Source organism: Calonectris borealis, chromosome 1 (assembly GCF_964195595.1).
Source record: "Calonectris borealis chromosome 1, bCalBor7.hap1.2, whole genome shotgun sequence".
Lineage (NCBI taxonomy): Eukaryota > Metazoa > Chordata > Aves > Procellariiformes > Procellariidae > Calonectris > Calonectris borealis.
Genome location: NC_134312.1, coordinates 11,543,341 through 11,570,136, shown reverse-complemented (window position 1 = coordinate 11,570,136; position 26,796 = coordinate 11,543,341). Strand labels below are relative to the sequence as shown.

General features: G+C 34.6%; 1 protein-coding gene across 2 annotated transcripts in view; it reads right to left on the bottom strand.

Moving 5' to 3' along the window:
* CACNA2D1 (calcium voltage-gated channel auxiliary subunit alpha2delta 1) overlaps nucleotides 1-26,796 on the bottom strand; it is a 436,751-nt gene that overhangs the window by 8,365 nt on the left and 401,590 nt on the right. For both annotated transcript variants that reach the window (XM_075144442.1, XM_075144450.1), the window contains 17 exons: nucleotides 25,364-25,425; nucleotides 23,101-23,177; nucleotides 21,119-21,179; nucleotides 19,249-19,346; nucleotides 16,088-16,172; nucleotides 15,820-15,882; nucleotides 14,737-14,840; nucleotides 13,395-13,481; nucleotides 12,959-13,026; nucleotides 11,581-11,619; nucleotides 10,292-10,363; nucleotides 9,589-9,741; nucleotides 9,448-9,500; nucleotides 6,577-6,632; nucleotides 6,304-6,433; nucleotides 4,105-4,217; nucleotides 956-1,038 (listed from right to left, as the gene is read on the bottom strand). In XM_075144442.1, coding sequence (XP_075000543.1) covers nucleotides 956-1,038; nucleotides 4,105-4,217; nucleotides 6,304-6,433; nucleotides 6,577-6,632; nucleotides 9,448-9,500; nucleotides 9,589-9,741; nucleotides 10,292-10,363; nucleotides 11,581-11,619; nucleotides 12,959-13,026; nucleotides 13,395-13,481; nucleotides 14,737-14,840; nucleotides 15,820-15,882; nucleotides 16,088-16,172; nucleotides 19,249-19,346; nucleotides 21,119-21,179; nucleotides 23,101-23,177; nucleotides 25,364-25,425 — 1,404 coding nt within the window. The remainder of the gene's footprint in view (nucleotides 1-955; nucleotides 1,039-4,104; nucleotides 4,218-6,303; nucleotides 6,434-6,576; nucleotides 6,633-9,447; nucleotides 9,501-9,588; nucleotides 9,742-10,291; nucleotides 10,364-11,580; nucleotides 11,620-12,958; nucleotides 13,027-13,394; nucleotides 13,482-14,736; nucleotides 14,841-15,819; nucleotides 15,883-16,087; nucleotides 16,173-19,248; nucleotides 19,347-21,118; nucleotides 21,180-23,100; nucleotides 23,178-25,363; nucleotides 25,426-26,796) is intronic.

Below are 26,796 nucleotides of genomic sequence, written 5' to 3'. Positions count from 1 at the left end.
TTTGGTTACTAGAAAAATGCATGGAATACCAACTGCCTGGACTTTTTTAACAGTACTGACATCTCAGTGATTGTGCCTCAGTAAAGAAAAGCAGAGAATATGCTGGAACAAAACTTGGTATACAGCAGTTAGCCAACTAACTGCACTAGTTTTGGACAATCTTTCCTTTGTAGAAATGGGATGAGACATTACAAAATGCATTTTAAAAATATTTATTTTTATAATGGCAGGTACTTCCCTGTTCAGTACTTTCTGTCTTGAAATTTATTCTGAACAATTTGAATTCAACATATTCTCTTTCATGCAGTATTTTGAAAAGTAAGACACAGAGTATATTCAAAATAATTTATATACGTGGCACATATAATATCATAATTTTTCTCCTTCAAAACTGTAATGTATACAATACAGGGATTACTAAACAGCACAGTTTTGCTGATTTCTGTAAAGCAATGCACTTTTATACCTGTTAAGAATGTGACCTAAGGTCAATACATATTTACAGAATTTCTAAAAGGAACAACATCCTAAACCAAATATAATGTTTTTAATCATTTAACAACACCTTAAATAATATTTGGAAACACTAATATAAAAATACTGCTTCTAAGCCAGGATTATAATCTATTTCTGAAAGCCATAGAAGAACTGGATTTCACAGCACCGTACAGAGACCATCAGTTTTATGCTCACTGATGTTTTTTTTTTTTAGTAGGAATCATGTGTGAAAGTGTAATGGTTATAGGAAAGGCAGATAAGAAAGCAGCTGTTAATTTTATGTTAATCATGGCATATTTGAAATAGAGTGGCTATGGTCTACAGTGAATAGTCTGTTTAGTGATAGATAGGTTACCAGGCACCAAGGTACATTTAAACATAGTTTTCACTGCTCTTCTAAAGCAGCTCGACAATTGTTTTCAAAGATAGTCCTAAAGTCTTACAAGTTCAATTTTACCTGTTTGGCTTCATCAAAACAGACATCAGGACCTTTTCTGTATCTAGGTTGTTTGACCATTTCACAAGGATTTGGCCCTTCATCTGTTTCTCTGGTTAAGGAGCATGACTATTTTTCGTGCATCGTACATTAGCAGGATTAACATTCTTGTTTTACTTTCGTGGGAGAAGTTTTATGTTAATTCAGATAGTACTGAAATAAACATCAATAGACACAGTTCCTTGTTTAAATTAAAGAAAACCAAACCAAACCAAGCCTCCAGATAAATCAATATCAATCAAAATCAAATACCCTTTTTTTTTTTTTTTTTAACACTGCTTTAATCAAGGAAATAAACATCCTGCATGACTTTTTAGAACAAGTACTTCCAGGACTGTACAAAAAATAAAAATAAAAGCTGAGATTTTTTAAGATTTTCTGCATGGCTTTTATTACAATTGCATAAATATTACAGAAAATATTTGATAAAGTAATAGACTTTCAATGGTGTTGATTGGTTATAGCATATGTTATCACTGAGTTATTCTGCTAAAAGGAAGATACACAGTAAAAGCAGGGAAGCCTCTTTGGAAAAGTAATGCTATATACAGGCTGAAAATTGCAGCGAAGGCCTATAAGAACTACTAGTTTTATTATGTGTACACCTATATTACCCCAAATATCATAGACAAGATCATCCCACTGTAGGCTTTGATAGTAAATGACAGAAAACTTAATCAGATCTCATTAGCATTTCAGTGATTAAGGGAGACAGAGAAAATGCTGTCCAAACTAACAGTAAAACAGGAGGATAGAAATGGGGACATGCTATTAATTAGCTAAATGTAAATGTCAGGTAATGCTTTAGCTTACATCTCTGAAATCTGTAATTGCTGATATTTAAGTGTAAATACTATACTTCACACTTGCCACAGGCTAACAAAGGACACAAGTCATTGCAGCATACTTGAAAGGCACGGATATGGCAAGCTGCAAAACCATCTTCTGTTGAAACCTGTTTATATTTACATTCAGTATGTTAAGCTTTTTTTATTCCACTGTTGGTAGTACACACATTAAAGCTAAGTGAGAGTGTTTTAAAAAAATTGAGCACCAAAACTTCACTTTTCTTAGTAGCTCTAACTTATACTTGAAGCAATCCTACTCCTGCACTACTGTGGAGTACTACAGCAGCTTCATTGCAATGAGTGGAGATGCCCAATGGAAGAGAAGGCAAGAGGATGGGGAATTTAGTTCTACAGATCTACATCTGTCTTCATTCAGATGTTATCAAACTCACCTCCCCTTTCCTCTGCTGGGGCCCAGCTGAAAGGAAGTCAAAACGTAGAAATATTCTAAAAGACCATGTGCACAAGCAAAGCTGTACCAGCCAGAAGGAAGCAGGGTCTAATAATAACCATCTGAATAGCACCCAAAGGTCATTCTGTCTGCTTATGTGATGTTATGCTACATCTGCATTTCACAATGTACCTTAGTTATAGAAAAGAGAGAATAGCTTAGTACTGCATAGTTGGAACAAAAATAAAATAGTTCATTTAGTCAATATAAGCCCACCCAGCTGCTCTGGTTGCCATTTGAGATCGTTTACTGCTTTCTAGAACGTTTGGGCCCCACAGGGAAATGCAAGTCATGTGCCCATTTCCCATCAAACGTGCTTCATTTTCTATAGTGAGTGCTGTCTATAAATTCAGACAGTGGCAACAGTTAATCAAACTGTCATGGACTTGAGCCAATTAGAATATTAGGCTGTGTTTACATAGTTCTGTGATGACATGGATATTGCTTCCACCCCAATGTAACTTCCTTTTCAGCCCAAGCGTAGATGGAATTCCAGTTTTATTAATGTGGCAATGAATGCATTTCTTGTGCCAAAGAAACACAGTCATCTCTACCACCATCTGCTTTTCCTTCAGGAATGGGAGAGGTTGTCTCAGCTAACTTCCTGACATGGACAAAGGTATTACTAATTGTTTTCTATATTCTGTTATAATAATCCAAATTATTATTTGAATTACTGTCTCTGGCATGCTATCCTCAAGCATATATAGCAGAGAAAAATTGTGGTGAATTTCTTCTGGCCTAGAATATGTGTATGTTGGTTTTATGTATTTCCATCACCATTACCTACAGATATCAACTGGAGTGAACAGGCTAAAGTCATAGAGATTGGCATGCTGGTGTTTGTAAATTAGAACAACCTTTCACATGCTTTTAATTTTAATGCATGTGTTGCAAGGACTCTGCTTAGCATGTTTGCCGTCTATGTCTCCAGCCAGGTCTGAAGAAATTCTATGCTAGCAGCAGGATAAACTCTAGCCTTTGATGATTAAAGCGGTTTCCAGTTCTCATTGACACTGAGCACACACTAATGTGCCTCCATCATTTCACCTCAGTGTTGCAGGCATCAGTGTGGCTTCCCAACTTTTCATGACCAAACACTCTGATCTTGGTGTTGCCCTTTTTTGTTATTTCTCTAGACAGACATACCCTTGTCTTTTCTAAAGGCTGAACAAACCCAGGACTCGCAGGGTCCCCTTGCCTGTCCTGTGCTCCAGATGCCAACCACCTTGGTGGCCCTTCACTGGACTTCCTCCAGTACATCAGTGCGGTAATGGGGAGCCCCAAACTGTAGACAGCACTCCAGATATGGTCTCACCAGTGCTGAAGAGATGGGATGGATCAATTCTCCCAACCTGTTGACTACACCCTTGCTAACACAGACCAGGATGTGACTGGCCCTCTTTATTGCAAGGCACAGTACCAACTGATGTTCAACTTCTTGTCCATCATGATCCTCACGTCTTTTTCTGCAAAACAGTTTCTAGTCACTCCATCCCCAGCTGTCCAGCTGCATGCCATTATTGTGTCCTAGATCCCAGACTTTGCATCTGCTTTTTGGAAACTTCATTAAGTTCCTGTCAATCCATTTCTGTTTAGGTCCTCACAAATAACAGCTTTGCTCTCTACCTCAATGACTGCTGCCTCAGATGATTTGTGATATCATCCACAAATATATGCTGCTTCAAGTACTCCAATGGCAACAGTGCTACTAATATGTACATAAACAGGCCATTTTTTTCAAATATACTCCAGTATATCATAGCCAAAAATCAATCCACACTACTAAATAACATGATTTTAAAGGATACCCGGCTTCTCCGCTTGCATCAGTGGCTTTGGGTCACAGGAGCGGCACAGCAGTTGGCTGTCACTAATAATGAATACTAGATTGGTGTTTGAAATCTTCTCTGCATGATAAAGTCTGGAAAAAAAAGCCAACAAAGCTCGACGTTTAAATGAAGCAAGGAAATCCGTATTTGAGAATCCACAGTATTTGAGAATCCAATCCACAGTATTGGAATAAAAGTAATCCAACTTCACAGATTCAGTCTGCCTGCTACTGTTTATCTTTTCCATTAACGAACAGCAAGAAACATTTATAACAAATTTTGTAATCTTTTTGACATTTCCATGGCTCCCCCTTTCAACTAGACTTATTAGTGGAAAAATGGAAAAGAGCATAAAATGACTTTAATTGAGCTAATAGCTAGCTCTCTACTGCTACAACAGTAGCTGTACTGAGAAATAAAATCAGTTCAGCATCAATTCTTCCCCTAACAGTACTGACAAAACCCCCAACCACAAAAACAAACAAACAAACAAAACCCCAACACATAAACCTGTCTGTAAGAAGGATGAGAAAGAGCTTTAGGTTATGTACGTTGTGTATTGGATGTATATTTGTTTTATTTTTACGTACATGTAATTCCACAAAAGGCCTTTAAGTTAGTAGGGTCATTTTCAATTTATAAATAATTGAATAGGCAGCATTATACCTTTAAGTTATAGATATAAGACTTCATGCCTTAGATACTAAAGGTAAGGATATTTCTGGATTTTTCAAGGATAATTTTCATGTACAATTTAAATTTACTAGAAAGGCAGACAGATCTTCAAAAAAGCAGGGAAAAAAATCTTAATATTTCTTAGTCATTAATAAAATATATTCTATCTGTCAAAGAGAGGTAAATTCAGGACGATCTAGCAGGTTAATTGCTTTTAGTGGATTTTAAATACATTTTCATACACATATGAAATAACAAGCAAGTCTTTTCATATAGATGATTACCACTCTATATAAGCAGAGTTTTATTACTTAGGTGTGAATTGATCGGATTATTTCTGAAATTTCACAGGCAATGAGTTCGTACCACGGATTGGGTACAATAAGAGGACGAAACACCTGTTAATTAAATAACTGATGTTGTGATTACATATCTGGTTGTTTTAACCAGCTTAAATTGTCCTTTCATACTCATTCCCACATTGTGGCACTATTTTTGCAATATTAACATAATAATTTCTGTAGTTTTTCAGTAAGCTGAGCTAAAGAACTCTTCTGAAAACTCTCCAGATTAAAAAAAAAACACAACCAAAAACCAAACCAAAAAACCCTACAAAAACCAAAAACAAAACAAAAAAAAAACAGCTCAATGAGTTATCTGCACAACCAGGTACCACACAAACACATACTAGCAACATGGAGGAGGAAGTATGGAAGTGGGAAAAAATGTCTGCGTATTTTGACTGTATTCACCATTCTCCAGTGTCCTCTGTCTTTCTTTCCTGGCTTGAACTATTGTCTTCAAGAAGTCTGAAATCTGACTGTTAATTTTAATTTCTTAAACATCTCAGAAACTCCTAATGTATGCAAACTTTCAACCCAGCAGGCTTTTGTATGAAGCACAGAACTAGGTCCAAGTTGTTATGTTTCTGAAGTATCCAGTTTTTTTAATATAACTTTAAACATCATCTTGAATAGGCACATGGAGCCTGAAGCGTAATTCTTTTAATCACAAATCAAAACAGCATGGTTTGCTTAAGAAGACCCACAGGTCTTAAATCATGAGCACTATTGACTAGAAGGTAAATTTGAAGATAAATTGCATAATCTTCTTGACCATCAAAAATTCCAATACATAACCGGATTAAAGAAAATAATCTCCTTTTAAATATTGAAGAACACCTTTAAGTTCACACAATAAATTAAAAGAAAAAAAATTGTAGCAGAGCTAGAAATACAATTTTCATGGAGCATGTACAGATTATAAAACAAAAATTTAACTAAAATATTTCTGTAATTCTTTAATTATTACAATTAAAATTCATTCTAAAGAAATACAAAAAGAATGAAATTTATCGTTTTACTGCCTATATACTTCTCTGTCTTACTTGTGTAAGTTTGGTGTAATTAATCCAAATTTTTTTTTGCTCTTGTAATAGTGTCATTATCTTTTGTAAAATAAATGCATATCCAAAAGTTATTCTTTATATTGAAGAAATTTTACCTGGAGCAGTTTATGCAGTCTACAATCCCACCAAAGGATTTATCATCATTTTCAAAGAAATACTGAGTTTGCTCAGTGATACAGCTTGTTTTAGGCAGGGCGGCACTGAAATCATCATCTTCCATATCAGCTGACAGAAAGAAGAAAATAAATAAATAAACAATGACATTTTTAAGCCACAGATGCAATGGGGAGATCCAAATATGGCCCCCAGCCTAGATTCTTACCTTCTACTTCATTCAAAGTTGACTCTTTAACATTCTCTTGACTTACCTGCTTCAAGAAAACGCGGAAAAGTCAAGCTCAGAAACAGCTGCTGTAAGATAGACCTGAACACAGAAAGACAATATATATTTGTTAAAGGCTCTTTGTCTTCTTTGTATTTTAATGGATCCTTAAAAACTACTCAAATAAGAGTTATTAACAACAAAATCATTGTGGCTTATTATGCTTTTGCCAGTTATTAAAGCTGTGTTTCTTTAAACCTTACAGTTTGATTCTGGTTTTCTTTTCACACTTTCTCCCAGGTCTTCTTTTACACTAATCTTTTATTCTACTGTTGAGATTTGCTATCATTTGTGCCCATAACTCACATAATGGAAATGTTATCATGCCATCCATGTCCTCCTTTTATACCTCTGCGGAAGGTGGAAGAGGCATGCTGGCGTTCTCTAACACTTAAACAAACTAGAACTCCTTTTGAACACGCTCAGGGAAAATGTTCCTGAATTAGATACTTTACGCTGATTAAGGTTCATTAAATTGCTGAGAAGGAGAGGAACACTGGAATATTACAAGTATATTATAAAAACCATTACTCTTGCAGTTGACTTTTGAAATAATCTCTATTCCTGCTCTTGTGGTATGGAATATAATTTTCTCCTAGATGCTGCTGAAACACTTAGGCTTAAAGAGCTCCATTTATTTCAAATTATTTTTCTTCACTATTCCTATTATATTTACTTTAAGCAAGTGCCTGCTTGCCACATACATGGCCCCCTTCTTCTCTGCCAACCTGTCAAAACAGGAATTGCAACAGTTACTTTCCTTGACTCCCTGCTTCTGCTTCAACTTTCCTAAATTGTAGTTTCCTATCGTCATGTTTTAGGTTTGCTTCTACCTACAAATATGACCTCATCTCTCCTCATCTCATTCTGTTCTAATGCCTGTTCTGCAGAGAGAAGGGACTGTATAACTTTATTCAATCTCCAAGATTTTTTCCTTTTCTCCTTATCCAGCGTAATCCATGTGTAAAGAAACTGAAACTGCCTGTCACCTTTCCAGTGGAGGCATTGCCTGAAGGAGCTCTGGATTCACACCCACAGCTTTGTGCCTTGAATCATCAGATGGACAGCGCACCAACCGTCACGGATGAGAAGACACCTGATGCCATTCAACAGTGATGCAAGTTGCTGACAGAAAATAGTAATCCTCCTTCGTAAGGGCTTACCACAGAATTTACAGGGAACTGAGTGAAAAAGGCAGCCCGGGAAAACTGTAAAATCTGAGTTAAAAAAGTATGAAAGAGAAATGATATGTACTCTCTTAACTAAATGCTGGCGTATCCCATATAAATTTTGAAAATTATCACTCACACCTTTATCCCACATTGTTGCCTGAAACACTATAGTTTTCTTTAATAACCTGCTTTCTCTTATTTCCCTGCATTTGCTTTTGCCAGGTGCCTCACTGAATCCATTTTTGGTCAGCTCTTTTCACTCTGCTTGCTTAATGGCCTTCTCTGCCTGCTTCTGACCTAGATTCCATTAAAAACATGTCCATAGAAAGTACTTTCATGTGGTGCTTTCAAGTTAAACATCACACACAATAAACCTCAGGTCTAAATTGAGTCCAGACCACTGAGTCTGATTTGAACACTGATAAACTAAAGTTTCTCTGTTTGAGAAGAGCTCAAGTTTCTCTTCTGGATTATTGCCCATCTCCAGTTTTTGAGGTTTGCTGTTGTCCAAGAAAACTGAGATTTTTGCTATTGCTGTTAACAAAGTGTAACCAACAATAAAAAACAACATACAATCTTCATAGTGCTATCCGTGAGAAAATTACTATATGTTTGTTCAGCTGCTATATATTGTAACTCTTAGCTTCATAAAGTAGGTAATTTATTCCAGCTTGATAATTATTATAAAAAAATAAGCATCATGAAACTTTAGAAAAAGCAACATTCTCCGAGGGTGCAATTCACACCAAAGCAAAAGTATCACATCAGTCCCAATCACTTATCCCAATGTGGTGCTGGAGGAAGTAGCTGATAGGGGTGTCTATCTACATGGCTCTGAAATAGGTAAAATTATTTCTGTGGCTATTATTAATAATGCACAAACCAAAGTCAAAAGAAAAGAAGGCTCCTAAATGGATCTTTGGTTTTAAAATGTATCCAGTATTCTGATTGTGAAAGATAAACCTAATTACTGGTGCAATCCTGCCTCTCTCAAGGTCAATCCCAAAGGTCCACAACAGTCCAAATATACCAACTTTTCCCCTCAGCTATAGAAAATTCTAGAACAGTGACTAGAGAATTATCCAAAATTCTTTATATATATTTGCTTCCTTGAAATAGTTCAGTAGTTTTGTTCACATTCCATTTCAAAGAACCAACTAACAATTATCATGAGAACCTTTAACTGAACTGCACCATCAGATAACATACTGGTTATCCTGCAGTCTGAAGCCAGACTTCTTTACATTTTGTAATAGAGAAGCTTCGTGTGTTTTTGTAAAATGATTCACTGAAGGGCAAACATTGATTTTCTTAAGACTTCTTACTAGAAAAAGGGAAAGATGATATTCTGAAATAGGGAACCAAGTGATCAGTAATTCCAAATGTAATAATTTCATGTGAACCTTCACATCTGTAGTCAGATCATTAATCCCAAGTCTACTTCCTGAAGCTAATTTTGTAGAGTCAGAACACACAATCATAAAACCTGGCAAGAGTAGTTCAACTGTTGACAGAACATTGAATTTTCCAAGGAGTTTGGAGACATAACTAAGGATTTTCACCATGAGAAACTGCAGAAACAAAGGGTGCAGATCAGGTTTTTTTTTGGGGGGAAGATTGAACAGTCTCAACCTACTGAATAATTCTAGTTTAGACATACAGACTTCCTACACACTTGTACTTACCAGGCAGCTGCCGAAGCCCACCATCCTAGATGCAAAATATCTGTTATCGTAGGCTGGGAAAAAACCAACAGAGATTATGTTATTTGTATAAACACCTGCAGACTTTGAAGGGAATCAGTCACCGCACAAGGGACTACTGACCACATAAGCAGAGCGAAGTCCAGCTCCTTGCTTTGGTTCTTCTTCGGGATCGCAGACTGATTGATAGTCATACGACTTGTTAAAGGCATACAGGGACATGTTAATCAGGTTTCGCATCAGGCCAGGATCAATTTCACCAAAGAATCTTCCAATCTGATGAGTGAGAATATACAGAGGTAAGTTAAAGTATTTCCAAGTATTTTTCTTATAAAAAAGTGAGCAGTTCTGACTTTTTTTCCCCCCACTATTTTTTCCTCTACAAAACTCATCTGGTTGTCATGCTTATGTATTTATTTCTTTGTTTGACTATTTCTCTCTCAAAAGCTTGGTTGGAGAGCTCCAGTTAGACAGTAATTGTTAAATGCACTAGCAAAGAGACCACCCTGCTTGGGGAAGAACAAAAGGAATATGAGAAAGAAGGTGTGTGAATGCCGTACTACTTGCCCTCACCATCATAGGTCCATTGGCAGCCTACCAGCCTAAGGGCAGAGTACAAAGAATGCAACTTGGTAGAAGTATGTAATCTTGAACCATAAATAAGACTGTGAAAAAGACTAACAAAATAACTGCAATTACTGATGCAGCAAAATTTTTGCGATTCGGAAATGTTATACTTAGGGTAAGTTGAGAGTGAAATGCTATTTTTTTCTCTTAAAGCTTCTTCCTATTTTTTTTCACATTCTGCCCTTAAAAATATACATACCTGTTGTGTATATTCATCCCGATTTGACATCAAAAGAAATCCACCATCGTCAAGGATAACACAGTCCACATGCTATTATAAGAAAGTAAAATATGTTTTGCAGGAAGGATTTGTCAAGAGAACACTCTGTAAGAAACTAATTTTTTTCAACACTTTGGAAGTATCTTCAAATCTGTGTGACTCAGGCTAAATCACAACCCCATAGCCAAGGGCCAATATTAAGCTATAATAAGCAGCATTATCAGTATTACAAAAGTTTGTACAGATCAAAGGCTTATTTGTGGCTTAATTTCATAAAAGTTGTTTTGTAAATTCTTATTTGCTCAATACTTTGTTAGCTCTAAGAGTGCTATATCCTTATTAAATCTGATTATAACTGAATCTTCATAATAAGGGACTACAACTTCTCATGTGTTTTAGCCATGCTTAAAGTCCTTTTCCATTTGCATCTTTTAATGGTAAAAATCTTAAGGGCAGACTCTCAGCTTGCTAATTATGATTATTTTCACTTGCCAAAGACTGTAGTGGGTTTCTTCCAGATGTCAGGTGCAGGGCTGGGAAGCCCGCTGGTTCCCTATGTTTTGCACTTTGTAAAAGATCCTTGCAGTCAGAGACTGGAGAGAGAGCAGTGAGGCCAAACAGATAACCTCCCAGAGTACCCTTTTAGCTGTAACTCTTACATTTAATGATCTTCACACTCCACAAAATAACTCATGGAAGACCTAAGCAGAAAAAGCTTTTAAGCACATGGCAGAATCTGATACTGTGATAGCCCCTGAAGTTGTGCTCTCCTGAGTGCTAGCAGAGCTATGGGATCCCCAAATCCTGAATGGGCTGGGAACAGAGGAAAGAAGGATGACTAATGACTGTTGAAGGACACATCACGTACTCTGGTGCTTTTCAGTTTGCATTTATCCTTCTCTTTTTTTAATTATTATTCCCTTTGCTCAGAATTCGCCTTTTTGAAAGTTACCATTATCTTTTTCACATTTTTTTTCCACATCATTCTCTATAGCCCTTACTCTATTGTGTTTTTTTTTCTTCCCTTTCATTCTCATAACCTCATTGCAGACATTCTTGAAGAACCACTTCACCTGACTTTTATACCCTCTTTCACTCCCTCCCCTCCTAATCTTCATCACTTTCTCAAGACACAAATGACCAAGTCCTGTTTTCTGTAAAATTAACCCTCAAATAATAATGATAGAATAGTTGTCTTAGATAAATCTAGAGAGAATGAGCGAATTTTCATAATCTGCCAGATATTCATAAACTGAACATATTCTTACCATACTGTTTCTCTCACAGCCACAGATTTCACTGTTGCACTAAAAAAACAGAAGTACAGTAGTCTTCACAAAAATGTTTCAAAAGAAACTGTATTTTGCAGTTATATTAATCAATCAAGACAAGAACAAGTTATTTGACTTTCAGTATCTGTACATTAACCAAAATTAATTTTGAGTGTGTGTCATTTATCACAAATATCTCTGTGAACAACCTGTATTCAGTAACTATCAACAGCACAAGCTCTACTGGTCTCTGGTACATCTCCCTTTTTGAGAATGCTCAATATATTAGAGAGAAATAGTTTGAAGGACTTGTCAGGATGTCAGTGTTGTGGGTATAAAGTAAAAGAGAAAGAACATATGCATTTCCATGTGCTTGGGGTATGGAAAGAAAACCCAGAAAACATGCTGCCAAGTATCTTTTTTGACCATGAAAACCTTCACCAGTCTCAAAGCATGGGAATCCCATGGGATAAAGGAAGCCCACCACCTCCAGTTAGCTTTTATGGCTTTGATTACTATCATGTTTTTCTCTTTTTTTTGCAATATATGTATACATACACACATAACTCCTTGCATTATGTCCTGAGCAAAACAACTACCGGATAATGCTGCAGACATTCATCTCAAATTAATTCTGAGATATTCCTCTTTCTTTCTCTTTTTCAATTATGTATTTTTGTCCTTAACTGTTCTGACATTTAAGCAATGCATTTGCCTACCCATTGAACTACAGCTCTAATACCTACAACAGCCAGACACTGTTATTGAATCCCTTAATATACAACCAACCAAGCAACATTGCCTCATCCAATTGTTCCACGATTGTCTTCATTTTGTGCCTCTCCTTTCCCAATGCACTATTAATTCCTTAGTTTTTCCTTCGATTTAGCCTTTCCTCCTTCCCATTTACACCTAGCATTAGATGTAAGGAATGAAAGGGTTAAGCACCTATTTCACGAAGTTCTGCTAAAATGCTGTGATATTGGTTGCAGTATAAATCTTTACCGTTCACTGCTTACCCATCCTACATATTAAATAAAAATAGATTCACTTTTTTTTCCATTTTTTTAAAAACCAATTCTTTTGCAGATTTTATTCATTGCTACAGCATAATCTTAGTAGGGAGGCTACTGGCTGAAAGATGTCATTTTTCTTTGTCTTTATCCATGTTCTATAATTATGAAAGCAAGACACGTACAAAATACAGCCTGTTTCAACATAGATTTATTTTGTGCATTTGGATGATTTAAATACCACAACTACTTGGCAACTACACATCAGTGTGACTCTGGCACAAAGAGCTATTAGACCTATTTGCATTTGAAGCTTTGAGAAATGCAAATAAAGTTCAAAAAAGACTTGGTCAATTGCTTACCAGGCTCTTGATTGTGGTTTTTGTGAAATTTTCCATCCAGCTAGTTGCATCAATTTTTATTCCAACAACTAACAAGAAATACATGAAAGTCTTTTTTAGTAAAATGAAAAAAAAAAAAGGTAACTGTAAAATCTTAAAAAAAAAAGGGAAAAATTATAATAACATCTAAATTATTAAACTGGAAAAGGAAAAAATATGAGTTTTGCTCAGTTGTCTGACCACCAACATCCTTCATGAGACTAATAAATTAAGCACTCTTACTCAAACACAGCCAGATCTTTGGCTTGATTTCCACTAGCAAGATTAAAACAGTCTCAGAGAAAAAAATGTTATATAAAGTGAAGTTCCTTTGAAATCTCAATTAAATTTCTAATTCACTGTTGAGCAACAACCAAATAACTAATGTATTTAGAGTTTTAACACCACTCTATCTTACCTGCTGGTTTCAGAAGTTTCCCATTAATTGTTATTTCCACAGCCTTGCTTACCATAATACCTGTTTCATAGCTATTGGCACCACTTTCTGAGAGTACAGAAGGGGGAAAAAAAAAGGTTAAGGTGATATAAAAGTCTCTTCTTCTGAAATGGAAATTAATGAATATTCAAATACCCAGAATTATTCAAAAAGGTCCTTATTCAAAAGCACTGACCCAGTTGTACCATGCATTTAACACCTGTAATAGCTCAGATCACCAACATCTGGACGACTAAGGAATACTTTTGTTTACATTTCTTCATTCACTTTTTGTACATGGTTTCTCTGCTTCATAAAGTTATTGCAGCCTTTTCTTTCTGCAAACAGAGCCATGAATAGCTTTACACATGTGAGCAGCTCTGTTAAAACCAGGATCAGAGCCAAAGATTTTATCCTGCTGTCGTCTGTGTATTTTTCAATGCAGGGTATACTGACACCACTCACTAACCAACAATTACTTCTCTGACAGACTTCAGCCTGTTTTCAACACTGCTTCGTATGAAAAAGCAAGTTAAAAAGTACATTCCCTGGAGCTCTTTGAGGAACAACAAAGGCTTCAGGGAATTTAGTTAATTACCTTGTTAATATTTTATTGAGAAAAGATGCAATAAATACGTATGAAATATCAGCAATAAAAGATCCCATATGTTTAAGAGAGGAATATGTCATTTGCGGTAGCATCTGCTTTTAGACAAGCTTGGCAAGGTTAATGCTGTACGCGTCAGTAACTTACTATTGTGCATATAGGTTTTAAATATCACAGTATTTCAGACAAATTGATTTTGGTGAATAAGAAGCAATTTGAAACAGAATTCAAAAGCAAAGTTTAAATTAAGCAGTGGTGCAGTGGACAGAGTTGTGGACTCTGGATCCTTATACCTGCTTTCCAAGTTAGGTCTGGTGCTGAGGAAGTATACAGAACTTGGCTCAAATAAATCTTTTTTAGGTAGTGTTATTGTCCCCGAGTGCAATTTTCTTTCACTTCCTTTTAAAATAATTCTGCCAAAGCATCTTTATAAAACAGTGTTTCAGTATAATAAATGAACACCAGTACTCTGCATGTTTTCAGCTTTTAATTCTGAGCATACAAGGCCACAAGAGCCGATGACAAATTATAATGTCCCTTGTTAGTGCCCTCCTAGCTACCTTTTCCTTAATAATGAGTGATGTCCCAAGATTTTTTTCCTCATGAAGTGTCCCACATGCATCCTTTGTCGGTGACCTCAACTGGTGTGGGAAACTTCCACAAGTACACTTACATTGGACTAGCTGGCTCTGATATTTCAAAACAGTGATGACTTACTGTTGTAGTACGGCGCTGTGAAAATATAGTTGTCATTATCTAAACTCCGTTTATAGAAGCTGACTTCATAAGTTTCAGCATTTTCCAACCAATCTTCTCCTGCCCTAATCACAAAAAAGTAGTGATCAGAAAAAGATAGTTAGAGTCTCATTAAAACTGTGCTGCAGGTTTTTTTTTTTTTTATGTTTCAGTTGGAAATAATGTAAGATTCATTCATATAGTCCTCAGACTTTGTCAGCTTTCACTGGTTAACTGCCAGGTGTAATTATTAAAAAACTTTGGAAAAAAAAAAGAAAATAGTATTCTTGGAACAACACGGATCTTGTCTCATCATTTTTAGATCTATTGAGACAAATATAACTGCAACACTTCTTACGACAAAATATAAACAAACCTTTATAGCACATGCTATCTCTTGAGAAATCATCCCAAAAGATTTTATATCATTAATAACACCGAAACAGAAAAGCAACCGATTTTGAGAGTAAAATTCATTGCCATTTTTCCATTTTGGGTAAACACAGAATATCCTAAGAAAACAGATGAATTTGCCATTTACCAGTATATCTGTACTCGTGCACTCACTATTCCCAGTCATTGATGGGAGTGTGTAGGTTATTATATGACCGTTTTCACATCCCCTTTTTGCCCTCTGGTAATGATACATTTTTCTCTCTTGAAGTCCCTAGACCATTTGGTCTGCTCTTATTAGTCTAAAAAAAAAATCACCTACTGCTTTACAGTATTTGCAGCCTGCCAGCCGGCCAAACAAAGGAGTGCTTAGGAGTAATTTGGGATTAGCATGGCCCCACTACTACTACAAGGGCACTGCTTTTACTACTACTCTACACTGATTAGAAACTTGGATTATAAGGACCTGCTATGGAAATAATGTTACAGCTCAGTTTCAAGCAGTGACACAGTAAAATCAAAGAAAACCAAAACATTCCATTCATTTCATAGTTATCAGTACAGATTAGACTGTAGGAGAAGTTGTTTTTCATTCAATAAATGCATTATTTAACATTCTACCCTTTCAGGTTTCAAAATTATCATATTGTACTAAATTATAATAATTGTTACCTTTTTGGGAACACTCTAGTAATTCCACCATCCGTAACAACAAATTGTGCAACTACACCATCACTGTAAATAAAAATAAGATTTAAAATGAAAACTGACTGAAATTCTCACAAGTTCCTATGCCATTTAAGTGCGTAACTGTGAATTAAATATCTATCCTGTGTAAACATCAACTGTATATCTGTATATACACACACATGTATATTATTATATTATCAAACTTTGAAATGCATCAAAAAAAATCAGAGTCAATAAAAATAATACTTACAGAGACAGTTTACTCCAATAATTTTGGGCAAGTTCATTTGTAAATCCTGCATCCAGCAAAACTCTAATGACCATATCAGTATTACCTATCAAAAGAGTTAAGACACTCAACTGAAACTATGTGACATGGAGTTTCATTAAATGTTAAAATGAAATTCTGAGTTGTCAAGATGCTACAGCCACAAGAATTAGGCTATTTCTATCAGACATACTGTCTAACTTCAAATTACATCAAGTACTTACTGGATTACTCTGACACTGGTGATTTCACTTAAACTTTTCCTTCATTGTATCCTAAAAAACTACCTTTGTGTCATGGGAATAAGCAAGGTGATAAGGGTACAGGCCCCAGCTTTGCAAAGCCCCTATGCTAAATTTGGAAATTAACCTGTTTTTAAAGCATGTTTTCATTCAAACATTTTTTATCTCAGGTGATGCAATGAAAAAACACTTATTTCTTAGTTATACTTACTCTTACATGCTACAAAACCAGAGAGAATCAAACTACAATATAAATATATTTAAATGAGTTAAGTCCCAGCCTCTCAAGTCCCAGCCTTTCATTTGCCATCTGAAAATGGGTACAGGGAAATAAACTAACTTTGAATTAGTAGCTTAGATGGATATGTCATTTTTAAATATCTTTGAAAAGATGGTTTTAAGTCAGTGCTTCTCAAGCATCTTTTTCAGTACTGCTTTGCAAGAGAAAGTTCTAGGAATGATCAACAGAAATAAGCACACACTTTAATACAGATTTTACCACTATGGAAAATAAAACAGGGCTAAATTAGAGCTGAATAATGTAAAGGGAGAATCTGGCTCTTGGTCTTCAATGTCATACAGTAAACCAGTGTTGGCAAATCAGTTGTTCCATGACTGGAACCTACAGCTCTGAATTCTGCCAAACCCCAGCTGCTCAGCCTTCCTGAGGAGATTGAAAACTCCTTCTAGGGAAAAATAAAAATAAAAAGCACCAGCTTTTCTTCAGTTTTGCTCCACAGAGAGCCAGGACATGCTCTGTGCTTCACCCTAAGTCTCAGATTCCAGAAAACTGATATTGACCTTTTTTTAAAAAAAATACCCTAATTCAATGTTTTCACGAAACACATCAATAGGGACATGTATTTGGGTATTGAAAAGCTTCGCAAACTTTAGCAAAAAGGCTTTTTCATAAAATCTGCTGAAGCCTGAATGTGTGAGCATGCTATGCACACAGCAGCAGCTCTGATTTACCAGCAGGAAACACCATCTCATATCACCTTAATGCATTAATTTAATTCTCATTAGATATATTTACATGCCTTAGCTAGGTAAACCTGTTAAACTGCATCGAATGCCACAGACTTACCTTTCCTATTCACATGCATAATGTCATATTATAGTATGTAATATAAGTTAGGATACTGTTTTAAAAATATTTCTTTGGCTGGAAGTAATGACAAAATCCCACTAATTAACTTAAGGACAAAATTTGGATAGCCTTGCTGTATTCACATTTTCCTAGAAATTAAATTGAAATTCTGCCTGAACATAAATATCAAAATATGTCTCCTAGAATGATATTTATCTCTGCTAATATAGACTTCTAATATTTTACTGGGTGCATCCTTTGTTTAGGATTCCCATGTACTGCATGCATCTTCACAAAGTGAGACTTGCTTACTTACATAAAGTGGATGTCTAAGACAAGTAGGGTGAATTGCTCTTACTGTCCCCTTAGTAACAGCAGAGGTAGTTGTCTATCTTCCTGGCCAACTTCTAACAGGTTAAAGTTAGATGGGGTGAGTCAAAATATAACAGGCATTAAACTTATAGTATATACATTATTTCAATTTGGGGATTTTACTAGTTATTCCTTTTGAAAAGCATTTTTAGCTGAGGTAATTTCCATAGCCACTGTTTCATTTAGTCAACACTTTATTCAGGAGACTATTTTTAAGGTAAGTTAATTATTAGAAAAAAGAAGGAAAAAGTGATTTTTTTTGTGGATTCCAAAATGAAATATAGCAATAATTTAATAACATTTTGGCATAATTACCTACTAAGCCCTAGTGTATACTATAATATCACTAAATATGTCCTCAATATTCACTTATATAACCATGGAATATTAAACTAAAATTTTCATTTATTTCATTTATTAATGGTTTGATCATTTGAGGTGAATGCTTTCATTTCCAAGATTGAGTCAAAGGACTCAAGTAAAACATCCACACATGCACAAAAAAAAATAGCCTTTTGTGAGAAGATTTCATATCTGAGTGCACATTCCTTTAGTTATATAGTCTAGCAGAGAGATTCTTATTGAATTGATCAATGAACCCTGACAGCAACATGTTAAAAAGACTCACGGAATGCAAGACAAATAAATGTTTATCCAACTGTTTATAAATTATTAATAATGCTAAACAGACTTGTATGCATAAACAAACAAATCCAAACATTGAATTTTTCATGAGAATAAGACTTTAATACATGACTAATGGTTCATTCAAAAACGTAATTCCTCATTTATTCTAAATGGAGTTTAAGGCTCAATTTAAATATGTGAGTACCTTCCGAAAGCCCAGTGCTCACCCCTGCAGCAGTAAATGAGTTTGCAGTCTTAAAAAACTCAAGCCCAAGCGATATCTCTTTAACCAATTCGTGAACCAGCAATAGAACTTCCGTATCTTTTATTCTGGATATTGATTATTTTGGTTCTCGGCTCCTTTTCATTACTTATTTTGGTTATATAAGCTGACAAGAAAGCAGGCTGAAGATTTCATTACAAGATTTTTAAGTCTATTTGAGACTTACTTTGGCTGATATGCTCAAGAGAAAAAACTATAAATTCAAAATATTTGAGTGTATTAAAATGAACTGGTAGTTATTTGCTGCTAGAACAGAATGCTGAGAGGTAGCATGGAAAACACTGGGTGCATAATGCCCTGCAAACTTTCTTAAATAAACCTAGAAAACTGCAAACTAATTTTACAATCTCTACCTTAGGTAGAAAATCCCAATACTAGATGTATTTCTACGAAAAAAAAAAAACAAACAGTGAAGGTAAAAACCAAAACCACATGATTTGGACATGAAAGCTGGCATTTTGACTAATTCTTATTTATGAGTAAGTATTTTCCTAAGGAAAAATTTCAGCGAATTGAGAAGAATACTTACATGATGGACTGCTTGGAGTATTTCTGTCAATAAATTCATTGAAATTTAACAGAAATTCAGTGTTGTTTTCTGATTTTTTTACATCATTACAGTATTCTCTGAAAAACAACAAAACATCAGTCCTCTCAGATTTGTTTCTTTTGCTACTAAAGCAGACAAATATGGCTCAGCAATTTTAAAGTCCAAGCAAGATTGTGCAACTACAATGAGGTGGCTGGCACTACCACATCAATTGACTACCATGGTCAATATTGAATGTTGACCATATTGAATATTTCAGGCATCTACAGGAAATAAAGTGTTCAAGTGCTGCCTAAATCTGAATTATAAGAAAACTCCATGTATGAGATAGGGCATAGATTCCCAGAAAAAGCACTCAGGACTACTTCAGGCCATGAAATTAGGAGATCATAGAGTCTGTAAACTAAACAAGAAAATGATCAGTGAATTTAGACTGCTTCTGGGTTAAACTGTAATGGAAAATACATGGACTGTGTTTAAAACGTAGTCACTTCATGCTCAACTAAGGCCGGATTTATGGGATAAGGTCCTATCCTCTGAGAAGTCTTAAATTTTAACAGGGTACACACCACATAATCATATAAACACTCTTTGTTTTGACATATGCAAAACAGATATACAGTAAACTGTCCTTTACATAATGTAATAAAATAAAGCAATATATCATTGGGTAATTCACTGAATACAAGCAAACACAATAAAAGTCACTGGACATTTTGAAGGCAAATATTAGCCCGTGAGTGGCATTAAACAACTTTTTAATTAAAATGTAGAGAGCATTCAACAGTAAAGCCGGGAGCTCTCTTTTTAAATGAGCTTTCTATATTAAATTAATTTTATGAACAAAAGAAGTCTGTTCAAGTATTTCATATGAATAAGCTATCTTATTACCCTTTACTTACTTTACCATGATCATGAAAGACTACAGGCAGAATTTGCCTTACTATACCAACATTCACATTTAAACTGAGCTCCATATCAAGCAGCCTAACAACTGTGGACTTGCTGGAAACTGCTAATTGGTACAATTAATTATCAGTAACTTCAGTCTTTCATAAAAAATAAATTAACCAGTTAAGCTGAGAATACTTTTGAAGATAGAAGACTGTTTTATATACAAATCTATCTAAAACGGTCTAAATTTAAAACAATACAGAAGTGTATAAGATAAATAAGAAATGAAACAATTCTTAACTGATCTTGATGGTACAGCATTTCCTTTATTTATCATAACTATCTTTTAAAGGAACGTAATTTTTAAGAACTATTTATCATACCATGTTTCCCTTGCAAACATATATTTACAAGGACCAAGAACTACACAATTTCACATGAAAAAACAAGGAACTAATGAACTTACTCAATCAATTTTCAATGACTCAATCATTTTTTTGTTCAATGAATCAAAAATTAATTCATCCTTAAGTGATAGAGAGCTTTGAAACACTTTATCTTGGAGTTGGAAAACATCTCGTGGTAAGTATTATGGTACCTATTTTACAGATGAGAAGCTAAGGTACAAAGTTGTAAAATCTTAAAAGTCACAGCCACAAGAAATGAACAGATGTGTATAAGATTTCCATTAAAAACATCAATAAATGATGACACATCAGATTTTAAATCCCTCTGATTAATATAAAAAGGAATGAGAGCCTGAAGATGTTATTAACACTCGAGCAAGAAGAAAAGATTGATCTTGTAAAACATGAATTTAATAAATGTTCTTTTACTTAATATTTTTTACCAAAATGAACGTTCTTGGTCAAGTCTGTATTTCATAAATGTCATTAATCTGATCAAATGCCTATTTATTGCTGAAATAATACTTATTACTGGGAAATTAACCAACCTTGGTGCTATAAACGTATAGCCAGCTTCATCAAAATGATCAAGCTTCAGTGTTTCTGAATCTACAAAGATGAAGAGTAAACACCAAGTAAGTAAACTGGGCTTTTTGCCATCATTTTTCTTCTCAAAATATTTGACTAGCTTTTGCATGCATGCATGAATTTAGAAAGAAATGTTTATTTTGAGACACTTTCCTATCAATATACTGTGTACTTCTCAGTATTTCACAGTATAGGAAGAAATTACTTGATTATTATATACAACATACACTGGGCAATAATAATGCATCTAACAACTTATTTAGAGAAGACATTTCATTAGCATGACAACATGAAAACATATGAGATGTTTTCATTAGAATTACAATCTGATACAAAGAAATTATTGGGACACTGAGTTGTTAGAGTGTGAAGGAAAATGCTTCTAGTATTTTCTGCAATAAAGTTTAAAAACTCATCCATATAAGCATCACTTTAAATGCTACTGAAAATAATGGCTTTAATAGCTGATATCACTGAACACTAATAGGACCAGACAAAGAAGGATTAGAGATTAGCAACATATTGAAATGTGCATGAAAACAGAAAAACACTTCACATCTTTTTTTCCCTTTCTATTGCTATGGTACCCAATGATCATGGGAAAAATCCTGAGAAGAGAAATACAGAGGAGAATGTCCAGTAGGAATAGAAATATAAGTGAAAAATATCAACTGCAGTAAACAGAAGGAAATTGAGCAACAAGAATATACTTGCCCTTTTTGATTGCCACTATCCATCAGAAAGAGAAAGCAGGGAAACAGAAAAAAACAGGGTAAAGCAAAAGGGGTCACAAACCAATATTTTATTCAAACAGCCCCTTGAATAAAAATATTGTGCACAGATAGATCAAAGGTTCAATTTACATATAGCTGTAGTCTGGAAAAAAGACAAACATCTTTGAAGACTGAAGAATATGTCCTTCTCAATTATTTCTCAAGTACCTTCTATATACTGTGACTATTTCAAGGGTCTGTTTTGCAGGTTATATTGATATAAGTGCAGAACCAGATGATCTAATCCATTAAAAAGCCATATTCACTCACTAAAACTTTAATTTTAAACTACTTACTATTTGACAAAGTTACAAAATAAATCACTGATTATTAAAAACTTGCCATATTCTATTTCATATGCAGGAGGTGATGGTAGAGGACAGTGATTTAGCGCTAGTCAAGTTTTCTCTAAACTAACAGTATCTATGCCTGTCAGAGAGATTCACAGTGCTTTTCTAACTTTCTATTTAACTGCATATTTGTTCAAGTTTATCGTAACACTTGGATAAAGTTAAAAGGATGTGATGGGTTCTATTTTGTCTACTAACTTTCAGTTAAGCTACACCTAATAAACAAAAAGCTTTTGAATACTCACAAGTATCATTTCCAATTATCTCTCCAGAATCTGTAAATGGCTTGAAATTAGTCTAATCCAAAAATACATTACAAGCATCCACTAAAACTATTTGTCAAGTGCAAAATAAAAACCTAGCTGCAAGCCAAACCAAACAGCGCTTTCACATTAATCTATTTCTACAGGCAGTAGAGGTAATTTGCTAAATATCATACTGTAACTACTGTAAAAATAACAAAAAAATGCTTTACCACTATAGTCTATTTCATATTTAGCTAATAGAATGAAAAAAATTAGTATCCAGACCCTAAAAATGACAGCAACAGAGGATACACAAAGCAATGATTCTATAGGCACAGAGCAAGGGGGAAGGGATTGTCAGTGGAACTGGGGTACCTGCACATATTCTATCTTCATAGAATATTTCTTGTACATTGGATGTTACAATGGGTTAGAATCATTGCTGCAGATTTTGGGTACATCATGATAACATCAGTGAATTCCACAAAATTTATGAATTTTAAACATTGCTTTTTTAAGTGAATCTGAGACTTGGCAATACTAGGCAAAACCAGGGAACCTTCACAGTACTCACATCTGGCTTGAGTTATCGGTTCTTCTATTTTGGCTTTAATATAATAAAAGCTGTATGATGGTAACACCAATGCCAAACTGCAATAGAAATGAGACAAGTAAAGTGATTATGTTATTTGCAGCACTTTTCCAGTTTCAGCTTCTATGTGTTTTGAAAGCATTTAACAAGTTTGGAAGTTGGATCACCATGAGATGAGATAGTCATACAGTAATATACCAGCCTCACACTTTGTAATAGACACAAGTAGGTTCATGCCGGTCTTGAAGTTCCCTGTGTTTATTTTCATTCTTATTTATGCATTTAAGCATAGATGCACTTTTTAACGGATAAGCAAAGACTTTCCAAATAATTGCAAATAATAAAATACATGATTTCTTGTATCTTCCTCTAACACTTTTAGCATCCCAATGTAACACATGTCAAAATGATCATTGACTGTAAAAACCAGCATGTAGTACTGCACTGATTTGCACGCATCATATAATGACAAACTCTCCTTTTACTAATAAAATGACTATCGGTATTCATTAGGAAATGTATCTGGCAATACTCACATTACGTTCAAGATGCAAAATATTTTCTTGAATCATGCAGTCACCACTAAAAACCTTTGAACATCCTTGTGTCATAACATTTTAAGGTTTGCAAAGCATTTGCAATGTATTTTCTTTTAGATTATACTTATTTTTATTCAAAAAATATAGGGCTTCTTTTTGCAACTAAATTCAATACATATGTAGAAGGGTTCCGTTCTAAAAAGGTATATAAAGGACAGGAGGTATGAGTAATCATTAAAGAGGTAACATCTCCTCCCACAACTCATCTTTAATATTTGCACTCGGATTTCATGACTGTAGAACTGCAATGGTTTCTAATGGATAGCCGCAGAAATTAACATTAAAAAAGTTGTACAATTGAGCCATAAATGAAATGACCTTTAATGATACATTTGCCATTTAAACAGAATGTAAGTGAGATAGCTTTCTACCAATTCTCCTCTAGGGAAATGAGTAGCAGTTTACCTGTCATTAACGGTTACTGCTAGCAGAAATTGCTAATTAAAATCTATAATTTTATGTTTAATAGGTTTGCTGCAATGTGACTCCATGGATTTATTGCTGTGTCTAGGGGAGCTCAGTAAGAATTAAGAAGTCATATAAATCAAATGTATTTCTTTACTGATTGCTAGATGGCATAGTCTGATAAAAAACTTTCTTTTCTTACAGAGTATAAAAATAAAGGCAGTTCAACAGAAAAATGAAATGCTGAATAAAAGATAAAATCCTACATTTGCATTCTCTTGTTAAAAATGATTTGTTTGGTTTTACATAGAAATTAACGTTTGCATTCTCTTTGTCTGTACACCTGTGCAGAACACAACAAAAAATGGGAACCAGCTTGGCTGAGGACTACTGTAATTCACCACAATAAAAATTTGACTCAATATTTGTACCATCTAGGTTTGAACTAGGGTGGTTTAACTTTTCTGGGACTTGATAAACCTTAACTTGTTTTGGATAATGTCAAGTTTCTACATTCCTTCTAATGTTAACAGAGCTGTGTGCTTAAATGAGTTTGAAATATACACACCAATGTTGCATTCAAGGGGGGATGTGCTTTTAACCATTACTTCATTTGTTCCTGCTGCCATTCACCATATGATTTTTATATACAAAGCAGTATCAGTGCTAATTAGTTAAAACTTGTCACCAATAGATATGGATTTCAGACATAATCAGTAGCATGGTTTCTGCCCCTAAGATCTGACATGAAGGTTAGCAAAGTCATGATACAAGCAAAGACTGTGACTGAAAGATTTGCACAAAACATGTCACACTTTTTATTTAGACCAAAATATATGATCTTCCTTTTTTAATATGCATATTAAAACAATAATATGGAGACAATGCAAAGAAAAGATGAAATAAGAGGAGGAATCTAAGAGAAAGTGTATAATTAAGTACCAAAGTACGGTGTAATACAGAAAGTAGGAGGAAAAGTAAGAGTCTTAACATCAATTATATTTTTCCTGCATACTGAAATCCCTAATGATAACAGTTGGATGAAAGACTGAGGTTCTGGTCCTCAGACAGAGCAACAATTCTGAGCTGTAAAAGAACCCAGCAAATCCTACAGGCCTGAACACAAGAGGATCGGGTCCTGACATAGCTAGTATAGAAAATGTAATGCTAAAATATTAACCAAAATAAACAAAAAGGACATTTAACCACACAAAAGAAGTCAGAGAACAGAAATGAGTTACCTGTAATCAGTGCCATTCACAGCAGTCCATGTATATGTTCTGTTTCCTTTATCAATATATCTCTACAAAGAGATATTGGTGAAAAAAAAAAAAATTATTAAATCTGAAGCTTCAATAGGTGTGCACTTTTCGTGAGAAATACAGTGTAAAATCAAGCGCAAATCTGCTGGTAATCTATTTATTATTTTGCTGAAAGCATGAGTTGAGCTGTAACTCCTTTTCTTAAACATTTTCCAAACTTATATTATGCAAAAGAATCACCTATATCCTTTTTATTGAACATTAATGAAATGCAAATTTAACTAAAACCAGACAAACATGACCTATCATTTTCCCTTTTAAATTCATTAGCCAGGCCTATGCAAACCTTTTTGTATGTGATTTAAATTTGATAAAAGATGTTATCTCCTTTATGGGTCATTTTGCAGTTAAACTATGAAAACAAAAAACCTAAATTATTAAAAGACTTTGTAGGTAATTCTTTAACAACAAAAATACACAATGCCTTTCCTTTCAGGCCACAGTACCACTGGCTAGATGCATTTAAATTTAAGTCGTATCTACAGTCATGGTCAGGTAGTCCTGATTGTAAGGCACCCCATGCTAAACTTACATGTGTTTCTAATCTCATTAGGAGGTTTTTGAATTTATGAAAAATTTAACATGGAAATAAATGTTTATTTTTAAATAACTTAATACATTAGGATAAGCTTTACCATTCATTTTCTTTTGGTATGAAAAATGATGTGACAGACACAGTCTCACAGTTCCCCATAGATTTAATCATTAATGCACCTGGCTGACATCATTTTACACAATTTTCCACTTTGAAAACTACAAGTTTATGCCAGCTGCAACATATTATTATTTTACAGTCAGGCATTTGTAACTATGCCAGCAATGAAGTCTGTGCAGCTGTTACACTGCAACATTACAAACATCAGTGAAAGGTACCACAGGTATACATCTACATTCTTTCTTTCCCTGTGGTAAAACAAAAGTGTGAAAATGACTGTGGTTATGAAAAAGAGGTGTCTTTTTTGACATTTATGATTTGAAACCTTCTCATTACCTGCCTGCTGCTTTTCAGCACAGCATGGCAGTGTAAATAATTTAATAGTCATTTTGGAAAGAAAAAGGAAAAAAAAAAGAAAAAAAGAAAAAGAAGAAAAAAGGAAAAAAGAAAGAAGAAAAAAAAGATGCATGTATTAGCTTCTAACGCCCCGATATATTTTATATTTAAGATAAAAAGATGGCTGAAGAGATTCCTATCCAAAACCTATTTATATTTAATAATGTGCCTATACTACTACTTCCACTCAAGAATAAGCAGACACTTGAACCTAGTGATGGCAGCCCCTCCAAATCAGGCACAGTGTCATGGGTTACACACCATGTACGTTGGCAAAAGAAAAGTAGTGCCCAAGGTGGGA